We start from the raw sequence: 20,897 nt of genomic DNA on the forward strand, positions 1-20,897 counted from the left end.
TTTTAAAGTATTTGAAACATGAATTTAAGTGTATCTTGCCATACTAGTAATGGTTTCCTCTTTGATATAAACACTTTTACCAGGATTTGAAAAAAATTAAAATGTGACAAATTGATTGTCCTCAAGTTTAGTTCAGGGGTAGGCAAACTAACTGCCTCTATAATTTTACCACTTGGTTTTTGTGTGGTTTTCTTAAGGATTATATGAGAAAACTTCGGTTAAAATAGCAGGTTGTGTCATTGCATCATGTGCCATCTCTTTTGCTTCAATGAAACCGATTGTTTCATTGACATCTTTCTCATCTAGACTTCCCCATCCTAGCACCTATTTGCTGATATCCTCATATGCTAGACCAGCCACTATAACTTCTTTTAGGACTAGGTCTGTGAAGTCTATTACTTACAGGGTTGCCACACACTCAGGGAATTCAAGGAAACTCAGGAAATTTTCAAATTATGAAAAAACTCAGGGAAACTATGGAAATTCTGACTTTTTTTTAAACTCAAAGAAACTCAAGGTAGTTTGGATTTTTTCTATAAAAATCAGGAAAGTTTTAAAAATTTTTTAAACGTCTCAGAGAATTTTTTTTTTAGATCTAGAATGAGATTTAGTTAATCCAGTTTCAATATTTTGGTCAAAATAATCAATTTTATTTATTTTAAAGTGCTTATTTAGAATTTATTTAGCGTTGTGGCTAGTTTTTCAATATTCTTAAAATTTAAATTAATTTATTAAATTAATTTTATAATTTTTTTTTAAATATTTTATAAAAACTCCAGGAAACTCAGGGAAGTTAAAGGTTACTCAGGGAAGTTTCTAGTCACTCAGGGAAGACTTTTTGCTCAAAGAATGGCAAACCTGTACTTGATTACAGTCATCTTTTGGGCAAGTACAGGTGTAAGAGCATGTACTGGCTTTTTCCTTTTAAATGGACAGCAAATGATCTGGTGTTTTCAATCGAGTCCTGTCTTGTACTAAGAAAGTCTGATTGTTGGACAACTACTGAAACAGTAATTACTGCAAGCTGCTTGATCATACTTAAAAGCTCTTGCTCAATTAAATTTACTGTGCCAGCATGATATTTAGAATAGCATCGCCTAAATCTTCACCACAGCACTGGTACAGTTGATGATGTTTTTTTTAGTCTGTCATTTCTGTGCTGTCTTTAAACAATGTCCATTTTTGCCAAAATATGTTCCATACCTCTTCATTACTGTCTTTTTCTATTTGAAGACAGTTCATCTTTTGAGACTTTGGTATTGAAAAACTTGCATTAATGTGGACATTGTTATAAATAATTAGCAAAGAAGCAGCTACAGAAGCATCAAAATCTGGCGTCCCATATGTACAACTCTCCACTGGGTATTTAATCACAGGTATTTTTTTATTCAGTACAATTTGATCATAAATAAAAATATTTATTGGCTAACTATTGTTAATGTTTAGACTACAAGAATGATCAAATCTGAAATAAATAAAAACATAATGAATTTAATTATTAACACAAATCTACAACTATAGCTGGGCAAAACAGTATACAGTATACAAGTACAATTATATCTTATACATACACTACTTAGAACAGTAAAAAACTAACATTTACATTTTACATCATGTCTGCAAAATTTAAACAGATTTTGTAAAGAATAGTTTGTGTTAGACTTAAAGTGCTTTTGATAATAGCCTATACTTACAAAAATCAAAAATAGGTGTTTTTATAGGTAAAGTTGAGACAGTATTAAAAATTTTTGTAGTCAGATAAAATGGTAAAATACAAATGGGTTTTATGAAAGTTTGTACATTTAATAATATTTCTGCAAATTCGAACTTTTTATATAAAGAATTGATTTTGTTTGAGTGTATTGTCTGGTTTTGCAACTATATCCTTTTACAAGAGGTGGGCTAGTTTTCTTATCAAAAGCTGCTAGCAGGCCGCTATTAATAAAAACGTTTCCGCTGACCACAGTTATTTGTAATAATTTTAGTAATCAATGAAAATACTTTTTAAATCAAAAAATACAATATAATAAAAGTGACCAAATTTAAGCACCAGTAAGCAGTTACTAACAAATGTAGAGCCTAGTTTTAAGTTTTTACTGCAAAATTTTAAAAAGTAAGTTTTAACTAAAAAGTAACTCAAAGGCAAATTATTTTTGCTTTGCTGGCTTCATTTGGCACCAGGACTGCAGTTCGCCTACCTCTCAAGTAAGGTTCAAATCAGTAGTTTGCAGTTTCATTAAGAAAAATATTTTAATATATAGTGTTATCTCTAAAAAATAATCAATCAGGGAATTAGTCAAGAGATATAGCTGGTGTTTACTAGAAGGTTTTTAGGTTGTCAAAAATGTGCATTAAAAACTATAATTCATTAACTCCAATATGCTCAAGAGCATATAGCTAATCGTATTCTTGCAAATGGTCCTCAACTATTGAAAAAGTCTAGAAACTCCATTGCAGAAATGATTATGTTGCTAGCTGTAATAAAATGTTGCCATTTGTGTTAAAAGAGCAGAGTATATGAGCCTGTAACTTAACATTAGTCACCTTTTTAGAACTTTATTTAAAGATCTATATAAAGCAAAGTATAATTTCTTTATTTCACCACAATAAATAAATGCAAGCATGTTACACAGAATATAGCAAGCTACACAGATAGCAAAAGTAGTGAAAATCATTATTGTTGTAGGTGCAGAAGATCCATTCCTTATCACTAAAAAAATTTTTTGGTTAATCTTTGGAAATTATTTTTTTCAATTGTGGAAAAGTAGGTTGAAACAAACACGGTTTACGGACTGTATCAGCAGTCTTTTTCTTTCAAAATAAGTAAAAAGAATCCATTAATAAAGTGGATAAGTCCTATCAATTACCAAGTAAGGTACCAGTATTAGAGCTGTAATACTATGTGCTATCCTTTCAATAATAAGGCTACCAAAAAAGAAAAATCTTTAAATTTTGACTTGTTGAGCCTTATTTTGACTTCAAAAAAAGCTTCCAGGTGCAAGATGATCATTCTGACTTTTGCAACTTAGATACCCAATTAATGTCAGTATAAACTATCAAAATTAATATATTGAATAACAAATATTTTAAGTTACTAGCTACTAGCTAATTAATACAGATCCTAACAAAACAAGTTACAAGGCGGGAAGACACTCAGTATAACTAAAGATAACTCTAGACGACAACTTAGGATCTTGTAATATTTTCTATATACATAGGCTGACTCAGGATAGTTTTGTTTTCTTATAAAAAACTCAGCATAATTTTAAGATTTTTAATTATCTCAAGACAAATCTTCTACTACATCTTAAATGAGATTTAGTTGTTTTGAGTTTCAGTATTTTAATATTTATAACTAATTTTGTTCAAGAACTTAGTTTTTAAAATTTTTGGAAAGTTCATTGAAGTTTTTAAAGTTTATTTTAGTTTTTTCAAAACACTCAATATGACTCAGTACATTTTAAGATCACTTAAGAATTTTCTTTTTGTAACAAGGAGTGGTAACCCTGTAATTAGTTGGAAGTATACAGTATTTACAGCAATTTTCACAGTACTTTTCCTTATTTAAGTGACAAATGTTTCTGTGTTAATAATTAAGAGAATCTTGACAGAACGCTTTTGGTATGAAATCTCTAACTAAAAAACAAATACTTTTCATAGAATATTATAAAGTGTAGTCAGCTTTATTAACGTTTTCTAAAATATTTATAAAAAAATTGATATCTTAATTTTTTTCATAAACTTTTCATAAGTTAAAAAATAAAAAGATACTTTTTATACAAAAAAAAATTAGATTTTGAGACATATTTAGTTTTACAATTATTTTTAAAATCAAACGTATATGTGTAAAGTTATGCATTTTATAGTAACATATTTCATTATTTGTAATAATCTATACATATGATTAATTATTTGATATAAACTATAACAATCTTATGAACAACTTTTAACAACTAAACTTGATGGTTGATGGAATGATCCATCATGGAAAATACAATTAACAACGCTAAAATTACAACAGACAAATGGTTAAAGTGTGAGATCTAGTGATCAACTTTGAAGATCCAATGGTTGAGCTGAAAAATCCAGTCGTTATCATGGAAGACCCAATGGTCAAGTTAAAAAACATAGCAATCAACGTGTAAGATTCAAGATCAAATATAAGAGCAGAAGTAGCTTACAAAGAATTAAAAAGTATACTAAGATCAAATGTTGATGCATCAGGAACCTATTCAATGAAAAGTTTTAACTTATTTAGAATTACCCTGATAATGATAATCAAGTTTTCAAGATGAAATCCTATATTACTTTTTTAGGAAAATTGGTTAGTTACTTATAAAATACTGCCAACCTAGAGTCTAATTATGTGTTAAAAGAATTAAGACTTAAATTCCCTTTAAATATTTTTTTGCTTTAAATGACACAATGGGGGTGCAAAATTCTGTATCATGTTTGATTCTTTGTTATGATCTTGATATGTGGTTCACTAGTTAAGATAAACTAAAACTAACTTAAATAAGGTTTTTTTTTCAGACTGAAATTTTTCATTGCTAATTTTACCAGAAATTTGTAAGAATTATTTAAATTTTGTTACGTGAGTCTTATATATTTAATACCTCAGAAACTGCTCCTTGTGTGTTGTTCCATAAAAAAGTTGTATTGTAGCACTCAATAAAAAGCGTAAAATAAATATTAGTTTAATTATAAATATTTCTACAATTAAGTTGATTGCTTCCTCAATAAGGTACCTACTGAGCACTAGGATGCTTATTTTTTAGCTACTTTTGTGTTTCTGGCTGGAAAATAAATTAAGCTTCGGAAATATCACAAAAATACCCTGTGCAAAATTTTAGATGATTTGAAGAAACTTTCACCTTAGCGTTTTAAAAAAATGTTTTTTGTGCTTTTAAATTTCAAAAAAAATGCTCAAATACTTAAGGAGAAAACTTACTTTCATTAAAGTTGTCTTTCTTCAAAATTTTAGTTTGCTTCCTCAATAAGGTACCTACAGAACTGAACACCCAAACTTTGCTCAGCTGTATCTCAAAGCTACTTAAAAATTAAAATTTGACTGGTACCTTGTTAAAAAATAGGAAATTTGAGACTAAGTTATAAAAAATCTGCATAAACTATAACAATTTTAATCGCTAAAAAAATTCTTGACACTTGGTATTAAGTTAAGTTGGCATCAGTTTGGATTTTTTTTATAATAAAGTTTATATACTGCTTTTATATAGAGCTAATAAATTAAAGTACTATAAAAAAGTTTAAAAAACTAAATTTAGGTCACTTTTTTTAGAAAATTAAGTGGCAACAATAGTTTCTGTAGATAACATTGTATTAATCAGCAGGGTAGAGTATACAAAGAGTTTTATAAGTTTATTATTAAAAATAAATTTTGTCAATACTCCAATACTCATTTACTTTAAATTTATCTTTTTGAGTAGTTTGTTTTGCAGATAATTTTTGTAAAAACAAACTTGTAATGGAAAAAAAGCTAACAGTTAAGGAAGACAAAGAAAACAGGAAAATTACAGCAGATGATAATCATTACTTTGAAGGAGTTGAAAAACTACTTGAAATCTGGTTTAAAAAAAGAAAAAATTCGAAGAACAATAAAGAATTAAGAGATATTACTAAGTAAGTTCTAAAATTTAAATTATAAACTGTTTTTTTTTAATTGTTTTATTTCAGTTGAGTTTTTAAAAACATAAGGTTTCACTTTTACATCATAATATATATAGATCCTGTATTATTCTGGACTATTACATCTTTAAGAAAAACATTGGTTTTTCTTTAAAAATCTGCTTAACTTTCCTGGATTATACTTTTTTTTGCTTTGTACTTACTAGTTTTTGATAATTTTTTATGCTAAAGTTAGTTTATTTATTTAAACAAGTAAACTTATGTTAAGGCTATGAGTATTAAAACAAGTTTTTAGTTCTCAACTTGAATAAACTTATAAGGATAGTGTACATTTTTTATACTTTATTATCATACCAAGTTTCATTAAAAGGGCTCATCAGTTACAAGATTTCAAACTTGAATAGAACTATAAAGTTCAAACAAGAAAAAACTGTCTTTTTAAATCATCAAAAAAAAGTTTTTTTAACAGATTGGGTATCTTTAATTGTCAACTTAATTTTTTTTAACAATTAAAAATAAGACTACGTCTTTTCAAGCTTTAAAGAGTCTTGTAGTTTTTGTTTTTTTGATTACTAAAATACTGCTCCTGCACTTAGTTTAGAAATGTTTAATTAAACAATTATTATGTGTTATTATAAAAACTAACCATATAAAGTGTTAACAAGTACTTTTTAAAAGCAAGCTTTTTTTTACAAAATTTTATATAAAATTTGTGATAATGAAAGTTTATAATATCAGCTAACAAACTGCTATAAAAAATAAATAAAGGATTATGATGAAATGTAGCTTAAATCATTGGTTCTCTAACTCTGAAAAATATGTGCAGGTTAAATAATTAAAGAAAAAGCATTTTGTAAAACAGATTTTGAAGTTAGTAATGTTATCTATAAGTAAATAAAAATTTTAGATGGATCAACAACTAATAACAAAAAAATAACTATTAAAAAAAAAATTGTTCTTAAAAAAATTCTGTTCAACTAGTAAATAAAACTTTTTAGAATTTTTTTTTTGATATTTTAAAATTACTTTTGTTTAGAAGCTTTTAAATTGTAGAACTGTTTGTCTAATAACTACTCAATGTTTTAAAAAAATATTTAGGGAATCTTGGGAGAATATCCTTGAAACAGTTAAGTGTGAAATTGTTGATAAAATAGAAAACAACAACCAAGTTGCCTATATTCTTAGGTAAAATATAAACTGTTTTAATATACTTTTCAAAATACTATAAAATAAATCAATAGTTGTAAAAAACAATTATGTTTCATTAATACTGTTAGTAAGAGTTCAGGTTCTGAAATGCTTTTATTTAAAACAAAGTCTGTTAATTTAAATATAGTTAAGGCTTGTTTTTAATGTTAAGTTATGTTTTTAAACTGTATTTGTGTAAATATTTTTTCTCTTTTCTTTTATCATAATATTATAATTACAATGTTTATTCAAAAAACACTATTTCTAGTAAAACTTAAAGTAATTTAGTACATTTTAACAATATTGCTTTTTAATTAAGTATTTCAGAGAATCAGCAGGCATTATGACTTACAAGCAAATTAAAAAAAAAATTTGCGGCTGCAGTTTTAATTTTTTATTTAATTAATTTTTATTTAATATAGTTTTAATTAACAAAGTTTAAGACTTTGATTTTCTTGAACATCACTGGTTTAGCTGATCAGATTTACATGCTTGTGAGCAGCAGTTTTACCTTTTGCGAGCCTCCTTTAATTAAAAATAAAAACATGCACGTGGGTAAAAGTTTGCCGACCTTTGCTGTAGTTTAATTAAAACACTTTAGTTTAATAAAATATTCAATAAAATCTTATAAGTTAGAAAACATTTTTTAATTTTAAAGTGAATCAAGTTTGTTTGTTACAAAAGATCGGATGATTTTGAAGACTTGTGGCACAACTCTTTGTCTTCAGTCTATTGATCTTGTTTTGGAACTTGCAAAAACATGTTGTGATTATGATGTTTCTGTAAGTCTATTTAATTACTTGCTCAGAAAAAAAGCACTTATTTAAAATTGACTACATTTATTCTAATATTGATTACTAGACTACTTTTTTATATTGTGTATTTCGTATTGACTTAAAATATTAGATTATTAGTTCTAAAAACATTTTATTTAAACTTTAATTTACCAATTAAAAGTATTTTATTTTTTAATTTCTAAAAGAATACAATATACCTAGTAGATAAGTTTTCAAGATTAGCATAAATTTAACAGTTTAAATGATGCATGTACATTATTTTTTCCTGACCTTAAAAACCATAAATATTATGTAATAAGACTTTGCTTTTCATTGTAATATATAAAGTAATGAATTATGTGTATAAAAGTTAATAATTTTATAGATTAATCTATTTTGAGTATATGAATTTATTTGATAAAATACTCAAGTATTTAATTTTAACTTTTCTGAAGATTTTCTGCAGTCACTATCTAATTTACATTTTTTTTAGTTAAACAATGTTTTTTAGTCGCCAAATTTAGTTAGTGCAAGTACAATATCATTTTTTCCTGAAAGATCTTAAAAACATACTTACATAATAATTCTAAATATGCTTAACTTTTTATCAGCAAAAGTATGATATACATTTGCTGTTTAAGAACTGAAAAACATAAGTGTATATAATTTATAATTAAATTATAAAGTTTAGATTTTATAGCTCAAGTCGAACTTTTAGATATGACCAAAAATTAGTTAAGTTTAACAATATTTTCTCATTATATGTTTTATTGATAATAAAATAATCCTTAACTGAAAAAATATTTAAACTTAAATATGCTTGTGTTTTATAGATTTTTTTTTTCAATATATAAGTAAAAATATGAGGTTTATTAAGCTACTACGATTTTGTTTTAAGTTTTAACTAAATATTATATGTTTAAATAAGTTTTAAGTAATCACATAGTAGTTAAGTACTGTTGAAGATTTTGTTTGATACCACTAAGAAATGTAAGCTTTGTAATTAAAAACTTATTTTAATTTTTTGTTTGTATGAGTAAAACTAAATAAAATCCAAACCTCTCAAAAGTATCAGAAAAGTTTCATTTAAGTTTTTTTGATGTTAAAAACAAAAGGACTATCATTTTAAACTATAGAAGTTATACAAACAAACACTTTATAACTTGTGTTGTTAAAATCATAGTCAAACTTTTACTAAATAAATTACTAACAAAAAAGATTTAAAAGTTTTACTGCAAACTTACTATAAAATCTATGATAAATAATGGAAAATTATCTGTAAAGTATATAATAAAGGTCTAATAAATGAATATTTTATATTTAATACTAAAAGTAAAAAAAAAATTATTAGGAAATTAATTTAAGGTTATTAAATGAAGAGTTGTTTTTATTTTAACAAATTTGTGTCCTTTTTTTAAATTGACAAATTTCTAAAACAAATTAATTTTTGTTTGGTTTTATCTATTGACTTACTTTATTTTGATAAAGCTTTTTTTTTCTCAGTGAATTATCAGAATAATAAATTTTGATTATATAAAACTATGTAAAATTAAATGTACACAGTTATTTTTTAATAGTTTGATTGTTGTTCATAAGTTCGTTATTTTTAAAATACATTTATCCTAAATTTTTTTTTTTTGCTTTTTAAGTTTAACTATTTAACTAAACAGTATTTCTCTCTTCAGTATAAATTCAAGTATTTAAAAGTATTGCTTACAAGAAAATACACTTACCCTTTAAGCAATTTACTGTTGTTTTTAAAAAATTACAATTAATAGTCTTTTTTAGTATAGGTTAAAAATATTAAATGTTATTGATAAAAAAAAGATTTTTAAAATTTCATTTAACCTATAAGCAAGTTATTTTTAATTTTAAAACTAGCAATATATTAAATTAACAGTTATTTAATTAACTTGTCTTTTTTAGTATAAACTTTAAAATATCAAAAGTTATTGTTATAAGAAAATACGATTATCTTATAAGCAAGTTATTATAGTTTTTTAAACTTAACAATTTTAATTAGTTTTTTTTTAGTATAAAGTTTCAAGTATAAAATTTAATTGCTTGTAAAAAGATACTATAACAATTTTTATGTTTATATTGAAAATTTTTAACTAAACTTTCATGTTTAACACAGAGTAGCCAAGTTATTTTAGTTTTTTAGACTTAACAATTTTAAGTAAATATTCTTTTAGTATAAAGTTTAAAATGGAATAAAATATTGCTTGTATATAGATACTATAACGATTTTATGTTTATATAAAAATATCTAAACTTAGCTTTTATGCTTAATACAGGGTTGCCATTAAACCTGGAATCCTGGAAAAATCTTTAGTTTGACAACCTAGGCAAAAACACCTGGAATTTGAAAAGTTTTGAAAAAGACATCGAGAAACCTGGAATTTTAAACAAAAGCCTTGAGTTTTAAACAATTTTTATATGTTAAATAATGAAATTCTGATAAGGTACAAAAGACTTTTAAAATTCAATATTTTCTTTGTATAATTTATAGTTTTATATATTATAAAACACATTTAAATCAGCATAAAAGTATCTTTTCAATAGTTTTCTTTTATATAAGACAGTTTTTTTTTTTCTTAAAATTAGTTTTATACTCAAAACGGACGAAAAAATTAAATTAAAAAACCTGGGAAAGTTTACAAAACTTCAAAAAAATTTGCTAAAAACTTATGGCAACTCTGTAAATACAAACTTTGAAAATAGGTGTACAACATTTAATATATTTTATAGGATTGTTTTTATTCTAGAAGAAACTTTGCAAGACCTGAAAAACAGTCTTTTCCTTACACTACCTTTGAAAATGAAGCTGAATTTCTAAACAAACGTCTTAGCCGTTAGTTTTACTGAAATTTCTATCCATAAAAATTACATACTCAATCTTTATTGATTTACAACTATTCTAGACAAGTCATAATTTTATTTTAGTAAGTTAATAAAGAAATTGGTTATTTTTTGAAATTATATACACAGGGGCGTGTCTAGACTTTTTTCAAAGGGGGTTCACAATTTTTTTTGTTCTTAATTTGCCGCTTAAGTACGCATTTCTTAGGTATGCCTTGCCAGTTAAGTACGCATTATTTAGCCAAAAAACTCTGTGTTTAAAATGCTTATTTTTCTGCTTAGAAATTAAAAAAAAACATCTAAGTAGTAATAGAATTTTATTTTTTTATTAAACTGTGTTAAACTTTAATAAATTAAAACTGTTCAAAAATACAGGTTAAATCGTTTGCTAACAAAAGATCCTAGTGAAGTAACTTCACTGGAATATAAATAAAAACAAATTGTACAGTAATCTTCCTTTGTTGTACCAACATATGTTTCTGTGTGTTAACGAATCAACACACTTCAACTGGGTTATGTAAAAAATAATTACTGTAATGAAAGAATAGAAGCATAGAATAAAGTGGGTGTATACATGTTTTTCATTAAGATAAAATATTTATACAGGTAATAGTTAATAATAGGTAAAATACTTAATAATAAATCCGACTGTTATAAAACTATATAATATTAAGTTTACAAAGTATCTACATATAATTGATTAACAATGGAAAGTCACAATCAGCTTTTGAAAACTTTCAAAGTATTTTAAAAATAACTAGCAACCAACAAAAAACGTCTACTATACATATACAACAAACTACACTGACAAACATTTTTTCAACAGCATCTATTTCTAAATAAATCTCAATTGCAATGTTCCTTTTTTATACGATTTTACATTTATGTTGCAATAATGGGGGTATATAAATAATATTTGCAGTGCTATAACTTTCGTTTATCTAAATTTTGTATAACTATTTAAGTATTTTTATCCCTATGTTTTATTAATGGGATGTGAAAATTTAAATTACACTGTTTGTTATTTTCGTTAAGTAAATAGACTTTAACATGTTTAGATATTAAATAATGGGTTTGATATACAGTTTGTAATAATTTATTTTCTAATATAGTACTTTTGTTTTACTACTTGAAGTTTGTATTTTTATTTTAAAGTAAAAATAAAATCACGTACCTGGGAAGTGCGTACCTAGTTGGCAGGTTACTATAATTAAAAAGTTAATAAAGGACCATCATGCTTTTTCAAGTTTACTTTATTTATCGTATTAAACTTTTAAAACTTATATAAATAAGTTTTATTTATGATACATTCTTTACGCTTAAAATTCTAATTAATCAGATATGTTACACTTGAGTTTAACTATAAAATAACTTAAAAGATATTTAATTTAAACTTATATAAAGCATATATTTTTAATTTATCTGTACTATTCGCAATTATCAATACTATAGCGCTAAATAAAACGTAAAAAAATTTAAATTACTTTTGCTACTTGCATTAAACTGGTGAATAAAATGCAACTTACATTTTTAGTTTCTTATAAAACGTTTTTTCATGGCAAACTTTTAGTTTTTATAGTTTTAATTTATATAGTTTATACACTTCTAACAATTAATAAGTTTTTAACTGTGTAAAAGTTTTGATAATTTTTTTACAGAATTTGTATAATTTAGTTATTGTTATGATATTTTAATGTACAAGTTATGACAGTAGTGGAAGCGTACGGCCTGCGGGGTATTTTTTGGCTTTAAAATTTCTTATGCAGATTAAATAAAAATACACTTGTTAATAATTTTAGGGTTCTTTTAGTTAAGTTGATGAGTACACAATACTTTTTATTAAAGGATTGTTTAATTTTTCTTTTACTTCTTAAAACTTTAGTTTTTTTTTTCTATTAGCGGCATGTATAATTTTTTATTAACTTTTTTTTACAAAAATTTTTATCCTTTATTTCTGGATCGCTAACTAGCAAAATTACCCACCCCTAAGTTATGCTGGTGCTATAATTAATAGTAGGAAAAAAATGTTGTTTTTTTTTACTGGGAGTTAGTGGACAAAAAATATCCTTCAATGAAGTTTTAGACTACTTTATTATTTTTTTTTAAGTGTATATGAAATATTGACAGTTTGCAAACTTTAAATTAATATATTCCTAGTTCAGAACAGTTTGGGCCCACTCTTGAGTAGGTTGGATACAATTTTGTAATAGCGAGTTATGATATTTATGTAAACATTGAATAAGTTTTAAATATTCAGATTTTTCCTTTTTTTTGCACATGTATAATGTTTTATTTTCTGGAAATGTGTATTTATTAAGCTAAATACTACATAAAAATAGATATTTTAGGCTCATTCTAGAACTAAAATAATTTAGTTTAAGAATTCAGCAGTCAAAAAAAGTTTAGATGTAAGCAAAAGTTTTAATAGTTTTTAACCAACTTATTTTTTTAATAAAATAAGAAAGTTTTAAGATGAGATTTATTTTGAAATTTTGCTTAAGATATTTAAGATTTTGAAACGATTACTGTTAATATATGTTTAAACGATACGTAGGCGGTCTGACTTTGTATTCAATTTCATTCCGGCAGCTCCTGCGACAATGATGAATCTTGGCTGTATCAGCTTTGCTGTTTCGCTGAGCTCTTCTCACTGTGGAGAGTGAGATCCTGCTGCATGGGCAACAGCTGGAATCTCAATGTTATGCCCTGGCTTTGTGCTTTGAGAGGTTTACTCCAGCTTCGCAGGTCCTTTTAGAGTTTTGTCATAAACAGAACCTCTGTGTTACCAATTCATTTTTTAAAACTAAATGGCAGCATAAAGTGTCTTGGAGACATCCCCGTGGCACCAATTAGACCTTATCTTAGTGAGACGCCATCGTATTAACGATGTTCTGTTAACTAGATCATATCAAAGCGCAGACTGCAACAGCGATCATTCTTTGGTCTGCTGTAAAATGCACATCTCAAAAAAGTTCATGCACAATTCAAACAATTTAGCTCGTAAAGTTCGACTAAATGTAGGTGCATTGCGGGACAAGGAAAATATCAAAACGTTCTCAACTCTGATGCCATCTGTCTCTTCGTCGGACACATCTGCTTCTGAGTATTGGTCTAGGATCGAAAAAAGTATATATCAGAATGCCTTTGAAACTTTTGGAAAGAACAAACATGCCAACAAAGACTGGTTCGAAGAAAATATCAATATTTTATCTCCTCTTTTAAAGAAAAAGCGACAGGCTCATGTTGATTATCAACGTCACCCAAGTAACACGTGTCTTAATAGACTTCGTGAAGCCAGAAAAATTTTTCGGAGGGCAGCTAGAAAATGTGCTACGGAGTTTTGGTTAAAGGCTAGTGCCCGTATTCAGGCTGCTGCTGACAGAGGAGATACCAAATAAGTCTACGAAGTAATAAGAAAAGCAGTTGGACCAACAAAGAGGTCAATATCACCTTTGTTATCTGAGACTAGTGAAATCTTACACAGTAGGAATGAACAGTTGAGTAGATGGGTTCAACATTTTTCCCTTCTGTATTCTACACAGAATATTGTTACTAATGATGCCCTTAACAGAATGGATAGTCTACCAATGATGGATGACCTGGATAGCGTACCAACTACTGAAGAACTCAGTAAAGCCATTGATATGATGGCTCCGTGGAAAGCTCCAGGTAGTGACGGCATACCAGCGGACTTGGTCCGCAATTGTAAGTCATGCTTGTTACCTCATTTAGCCACAAGACATGCGTGATGCTAAGATTATAGTCTTATATAAAAACAAGGGTTCCAGATCGGACTGCAATAGTTACAGGGGAATTTCTCTTCTTGCGATTGCTGGTAAAGTTTTTGCAAGAGTGGTTCTTCCTCGTATTCAGAAGCTGGCTGAAAGAGTATATCCTGAGTCTCAATGTGGATTTAGGTCTAAAAGATCTACCACCGACATGATTTTTTCTGTACGTCAGTTACAAGAGAAATGTAATGAGCAGAACATGCCTTTGTACATCGCTTTCATTGACCTCACTAAAGCCTTTGACTTGGTAAGTAGAGAAGGACTATCTGCTATACTGCTGAAAATTGGATGTCCTCCAAAATTATTCAATATTGTGAAGTCTTTTCATACAAACACAAGGGCAACCATTCAATATGATGGTAGTGTATCTGATTCATTTGAAATCAAAAGTGGGATAAAGCAAGGCTGCGTACTTGCTCCAACTTTGTTTGGAATCTTCTTTTCGATGCTATTAAAGCATGCTTTTAATTTATTAACCACTGGAATCAAGCTTCATACAAGAACTGACGGACACCTTTTCAACCCTTAAAATCTAAGAGCTAAGCGAAATCTGAAGAAAGTCACCATACGTGATCTATTATTTGCTGACGATGCTGCACTCGTGGCTCACTCTGCCCAAGACCTGCAGACACTGCTGAATCAGTTTTCTTCGGCATGCTCGGATTTTGGCCTTACTATAAGCCTTAAGAAGACTAAAATTCTAAGTCAAGGTACAAATATTTTACAATCAATCAAGATCAATTGTAAGGATATCGAGAATGTAGATAACTTTGTATACCTTGGCTCAAATGTTGCGTCAAACTTATCATTGGACAAAGAAATAAATAGTCGCATTGGCAAAGCATCAGGCACTTTCGCTCGCTTGACTGCAAGAGTTTGGGATAACCAAAAGCTAAGCATTTGAACAAAGGCTAACGTTTACCGTTCCTGTGTCTGCAGTACTCTGTTTTACGGTAGCGAGACATGGACGTTACCTAGCGTACAGGAGAAGAAAATCAATACCTTCCACCTACGATGCCTTCGTCGCATCCTTGGAATTACATGGCAGCAAAAGATCACCAATGAGGAAGTTTTGAGACGTACTGGTCTTACAACTATGTACTTTACCCTCAGTCAGCGCAGGCTTCGCTGGCTCGGTCATATCCTGAGAATGAATACTGAGCGGATCCCAAAGTTTCTATTGTATGGCGAGTTGGTCGTTGGCAAACGAAACTGAGGACGTCCAAAATTACGTTTTAAGGATGTATGCAAGCGCGACCTAAAAAGCTTGAACATTGGAACTGATGATTGGGAGTTGCTTGCAAATGACCGTGCCAAATGGAGATCAACTATACACAAAAGACTGCAAGAAAGAGAAAAGGAATATTTTATTTTAGAAAAACGAAGAAGAAGATGAAGAAATAAGAAGCAGAATGAATTTAATTGTTTTTTTTTGTGTGTTTGTGTTTTGTTTATTGCATCACTGTGTATGTTTTTTATTTTTTTTAAACATGTAATTTTTTTTTTCCTGTGCACAACACGCATAGCCGATCTCGGCTGATAGCGGGCCTTATTATTATTATAATCGTCTTTTAGCAAAAAAAATCTTAAAATTATTTCCAGACATTTAATAAAAAAAATCTTAAATTTTCAGTCAGTCTCGTGTAATCAATCTTGTACTTTAATAGGTGGGACGTCTTACAGACTAGGTAGTCTTACAGGGAGTGGATGGTACATGTGGACACTCAACCATTGTAACAATCCTTCACCTCCAATAGGAAGACCCGACCAGACACTTGAAGTTCTAATGACTGGTCTTGATCCTAAAGTTTCTAGCCAGTTTTACAAGTTTGACCCAAAAACAAGACAGGAAAGAACCTCGGAAGAAATAACCCTGGTAATTTTAATTAATTAATGTGATTAGTTTTGAAAATTAAAAGTAGCTTAGCATTTAAAATATCATACTGATTTGTTTTTTTTTCTTAAATTAAAGTTATCATACTTAATTATTAGAAATATTAACAGATTTCTGTATAATAGATTGAAATTTATTTTAAGGAGGTGTATAATTAGTAATACATAAGTTGTTTATGTTAAAGTGCTCTTGTAGTAAAATAATTTTTAGTTATTTATGTATGTATAACTATATTCAACCCACAAAATTTTAAAATCTTTCTTGTATCTCCTTGTACCTTACATATTTAAATATAACATAAATTTAATTAATAATTTTAAATAAATAAAGATTTATGAAAAAAATTGATTATGCTGTGATAAGTTTTTCTTATTCAAAAAAAATAGTTTAGAGTTATAAAATTTTACTCCCGCTTATTATTTGGTGATATTTGTATTTTAACTGGTTTTCTTGGTAGTAAACACAACAATAAAGGATAAAATGGTGTGGTGCTCGTAGTAGACTGTGGTTTCCATAGTCAATATTGGCAGTAATAGGCTTTAAAATGAGTGCTTATCAATTTTAAAAGTTTACTTTCTACTAATTCTGTTTATATGTAATTGTCATTGTTACCACAATCTCAAGTTACTTATGCTTCCCCGGACAATTCAGGCTAGCTTTAAATTTTTAAATAACTCATTTCGTTTTGGTTTTATTTTTGAACACAGTGTTTTTCGGTAAAAAAGTGCCTGGGAAGTGCACACCTAGTTGGCAGGTTACTGTATATTAGTTGTTTTGTTTTTTATACTACTTACATATAGAAGTTTCTTAATAAATAACAGCAGTCTTAGTTTCGATAAAACTAAAAAAGTGTTAAGTTTTTTATTTATTTAAAACTAAGCATATTTCATTTTCTATTAGTAAAACTTTGTTAATTACTATGAGTTTCTAAAAAAAAACATTTTTTAATTGAACTATAACAAAAATTATTAAAATTTTTCGAGCTGATTTGGTTAACTTTAAAATATAAATAGGAAATCCTTAAAACCCTGTTTTATCGATTAAAACTTATTTTCTTTTACAAAAATAACTTATAGTAAAGTTCAAAAAGAATAATTTAATACAAGTTGATATTTTTAAACTTGTATAATTTTTCCTTGGTTTTTTAATAAAATTAAGTCATTTAATATTTTCAAACTTAAAACTTGCTTTTGAATTTATTTGATTTTATTCCTATTTTTTTTTCTATTTCTATAAAGTATCTGTTTTTCAAACTAAAGAATGAATTGTTAATTTATAAATGTAAATTTTTATTTCAAATTTTAACAATAAATTGAAAAATCTCCAATACACTTTTTTTTCACTATAACTTCGTGTTATTTTAAACTTTCTGCAGTTTGAAAGCATGCGTATTAACATATTTCAAAAATTAAGTATAAACAGTTAACCCACAATGTCTGCGTTAGCCACATTAAAACAAATTAAGCATTTTTAGTTTAAACTGAATATAAAGTTTAACTTTTTTAGATATCATAGTTTTCTGTTATTGCATGTAATGTTTAAAACCTATTTCTCTTTTTGTTACAGACATTTTTCTATCTTTCATAGCTTAAGTTTCCCAAGCATTTTTATAAAAATAATTTTGAGTGGAAGTCATTTTTATATAAAATCTAATGTTCCATACAATGCTTATCCTACCATTGTTTTAAAAAAGTTAGATAATTAAAATTGTTTTAACTTAAACTTATTCCGACGGGAAGTGCCTACAGAAATATAGTTATGTGTTAAAGATATGAACACTGTCAAAATTTTTATTATTTATAATATTACAATGCAGCATGTACAATTTTTAAAGGCTATATGAAATATCGATATATAAAAATTGTATTAATATTTGAAATATTTTCAAAAAATTGTAGGCGAGAATTAATTTAGTTTTGAAACTTTCTTTTAATTTTTTTATGTTAACTTTTTATAATTTCTGGTGACAACCTTTTATTACATTTTTTTTAAACCTAATTTTCTTTATATAAATATTCATATTCCAGTGAAGTTACCTCACTAGGATCTTTTGTTAACAAACGATTAAAACTATATTTTGAACAGTTTTCTTTATATAGCCATTTAAAATTGTTTACAACTGATTTTTATACTTTTAAACAGATCTCTGGAATATCTAAACTGATTCCCGGCTCAAAAATAAATTCATTTCAATTCGATCCATGTGGCTACTCAATGAATGGACTAGTAGATGAGGTAGTTTGAGTTTTATTAGTTTCTTTGCAAATTTGATTTTTTTATAATGCTTATAAAGTTTTTGTTTCTTTCCAATGCAAAACTTCAACAAAAATTGAAGTTTTTTTTTCTTTAACTTTTGACTAAGACTTCTCAGTAAAAAGTCTTAAGATTATTTGAAAAATATAATGTTTTATATATAAAGTATATAATTTGTATGATTTTGCAAAATTGCTAAAATGTTTTTAAAAATAAAAATGAAATAAACTTGAATTGAGCTGTAAAATGAAGTTTACTGTTTATTGTTTTAATACACTAAAACTATAAAAGTTTATTTTAACAAAAATATTACTTTATGGACAAAAGTAAAAACTTAGGATCAGTATTGGACAATCCACATTACTCCTGAGGATAGTTTTTCATACGCAAGCTTCGAAACAAACATACCACCTACTGATAATGACAGTTATGAGCTACTTGTCAAAAACATTTACGACGTTTTTAAGCCAAAGCAATTTTGCTTGACTATTTTCTGGAACGAGGTTTGGTCTTAGTTATTTTTAAATACAATGGTTCGAACTAAACACTTTTTTGCATTCTCATTGTTTTCAAAGTTTAATGCATTTAAAACTTTTAGTATTTTAAATTGTAAAGAAACGTGATCACGGATAAAAATATTTACATCAATAGCATTATTTTTTTAACTCATGAAAGTATTTAATACTTATTAATAACTATTATTTCTATATAGTCTTCAATTTATCTAAGTTATTTTTTTGTTATAATTATTTGATCAAAAGTAGTCTTTGTTATTATTTAAAAAAGTAGGTTTTTATATTGGTAAGCTTGAAATAACTAAAATAATGCAGAATTTAATTATCAATACAATTTGGTAAGAAATAGATAAAAGACAGTAAGTTACAGAACTAACACGTAAACCTAAACAATTTAAAATAGTTAAAAAAACAACAAATTGAGTCAAAAGTGCTCTCTTCAGGTTGATGATTAAAAAAAATATAATTTCTTATCAAGTTTTCTGTCACACTATTTGTATAAGCACTGAAGCCACTTTTTTTTAAGTTTTAGGTAATAACTATTTTAGTTTTATTACTTGTATTATCAAAATGTGTTCATACAAAATATATCCTTACATAATAGCTTCAAGTTATTAAAAATCAACATTGTAATCTTAATTTAGGTAAGAAACTAAGTTTAAGAAAATTTTATTTAAATTTATATCAATAATTATTTTTAGTTTTCTCTGATTGACCTGGATTACTGGATGAAAGGATCAGGACCTGAGCTTCCTGAAATGAAAAGAATAAACACCCAAATAACCAAACTTCAGCACTACATGCTGCTCTATAGCGACTACGAGTCTTTTGATAATTGCTAGCATTTCTATAAATTGTAAAAATTGCTAGACATCAATGAAATGAATAGTTTAATTTTTTTATTATTATAGGATAAAAATAGTTTGTTAGAAAATTTTTAAAAAGCGTCAAAATAGTTCAAAAAAGTAATGTAGCTATGTCAAAATACTATTTATATTTTGGAGCTTATTTCACAACTATTTTGCTCAAGTTTAACATCCGGCTCTTCGACTTGCTTTTATTTGTGTTAACTCATTTTAAATTAAGTCGATTTTTTTTTATAATTTTATTTAAACTTCTTAATAAATTTTTAGTGCTACTCGCAAAAGTAAGGTTTTTATTTTATGAATTTTTTCAAAAGTATACAAATATAAAAGTGTGTGTCTATAAATTGTCTTACTAAAATTAAAACAACTATTATTTTTTTTTATTTCTAAATTTTTATACATAGTTTAATACGAAACATAGCTAGCTTTAAAAAAATATATGTACAAAGGTTTTATAATTATTTTTTCTTTTTACTTTACATGCTTTCTTTAAAAAGGCTTTATTTCTAAAATACGTGAATTTCCGTTCATTAAAAAAAACAATAAATTTTGAGACGTTGAACTTTTTTTTTATAGAACATAAATATACAGAACATAGTAAGGTTAGTTAACAACTTAAAAATGTTCTTGAAAATTTAGTACTACAATGTCTTATTCTATTACAGTGCTTCCTCTTTTATCCGGTCAGGACAAGCTTGTTTTGTAATTAGGGCCGGATAAAAAGAAAAATATATATTTTATTATAATGCAAAAAAAAAGCGTACAATTAATTATGTGTTAATTTAATCTATTTTAACTATTTTCAACGAACTAAAGAATTAAAACGGACAAAAACTAAACGAAACTTTGTAAAGTTTAAAATTTATTTAACAAAAACAAATTACATCGGAAACAGTTAAATCAATATTGGAACTTTTTTAGAATAATAAATACTTGAGGTTTATTTGACATAAATTTATTTTTCTTAGCATAAAACTCACGGAATTGGATAAGTTGTGAAACACTTTCTGGTTTGGTTTCTGTTTTTTGTTTTATCCAGCCGGTTGTGTACAAATGCTTAGGTATGTCCTGTCAACATTCTAAAACACAATTCTCTTTGTTAGAATGCG

The 20,897-nt window shown here is 26.7% G+C and overlaps 1 protein-coding gene across 3 annotated transcripts; it reads left to right on the forward strand.

Annotated features, from left to right (window-relative positions):
* Positions 1-5,464: 5,464 nt before the first annotated feature.
* On the forward strand, positions 5,465-20,059 carry LOC145829562 (S-adenosylmethionine decarboxylase proenzyme-like). 3 transcript variants are annotated; one of them, XM_082937400.1, is made up of 8 exons: positions 5,465-5,640; positions 6,745-6,831; positions 7,493-7,616; positions 10,362-10,464; positions 15,928-16,136; positions 18,297-18,389; positions 18,746-18,910; positions 19,624-20,057. In XM_082937400.1, exons 1-8 carry the CDS (start codon positions 5,486-5,488, stop codon positions 19,762-19,764), a joined length of 1,077 nt encoding a protein of 358 aa, XP_082793526.1. In that variant the 5' UTR covers positions 5,465-5,485; the 3' UTR covers positions 19,765-20,057. The 3 variants fall into 3 exon arrangements, with proteins under 3 accessions (XP_082793526.1, XP_082793527.1, XP_082793528.1); XM_082937401.1 differs by lacking the exon at positions 6,745-6,831 and having other exon boundaries at positions 19,624-20,059; XM_082937402.1 differs by lacking the exon at positions 5,465-5,640 and having other exon boundaries at positions 6,751-6,831; positions 7,519-7,616; positions 19,624-20,058.
* The last annotated feature ends 838 nt before the right edge of the window (positions 20,060-20,897 follow it).

The sequence above is a fragment of the Thalia democratica genome, chromosome 2, assembly GCF_965202585.1.
Source record: "Thalia democratica chromosome 2, ktThaDemo2.hap1.1, whole genome shotgun sequence".
Lineage (NCBI taxonomy): Eukaryota > Metazoa > Chordata > Thaliacea > Salpida > Salpidae > Thalia > Thalia democratica.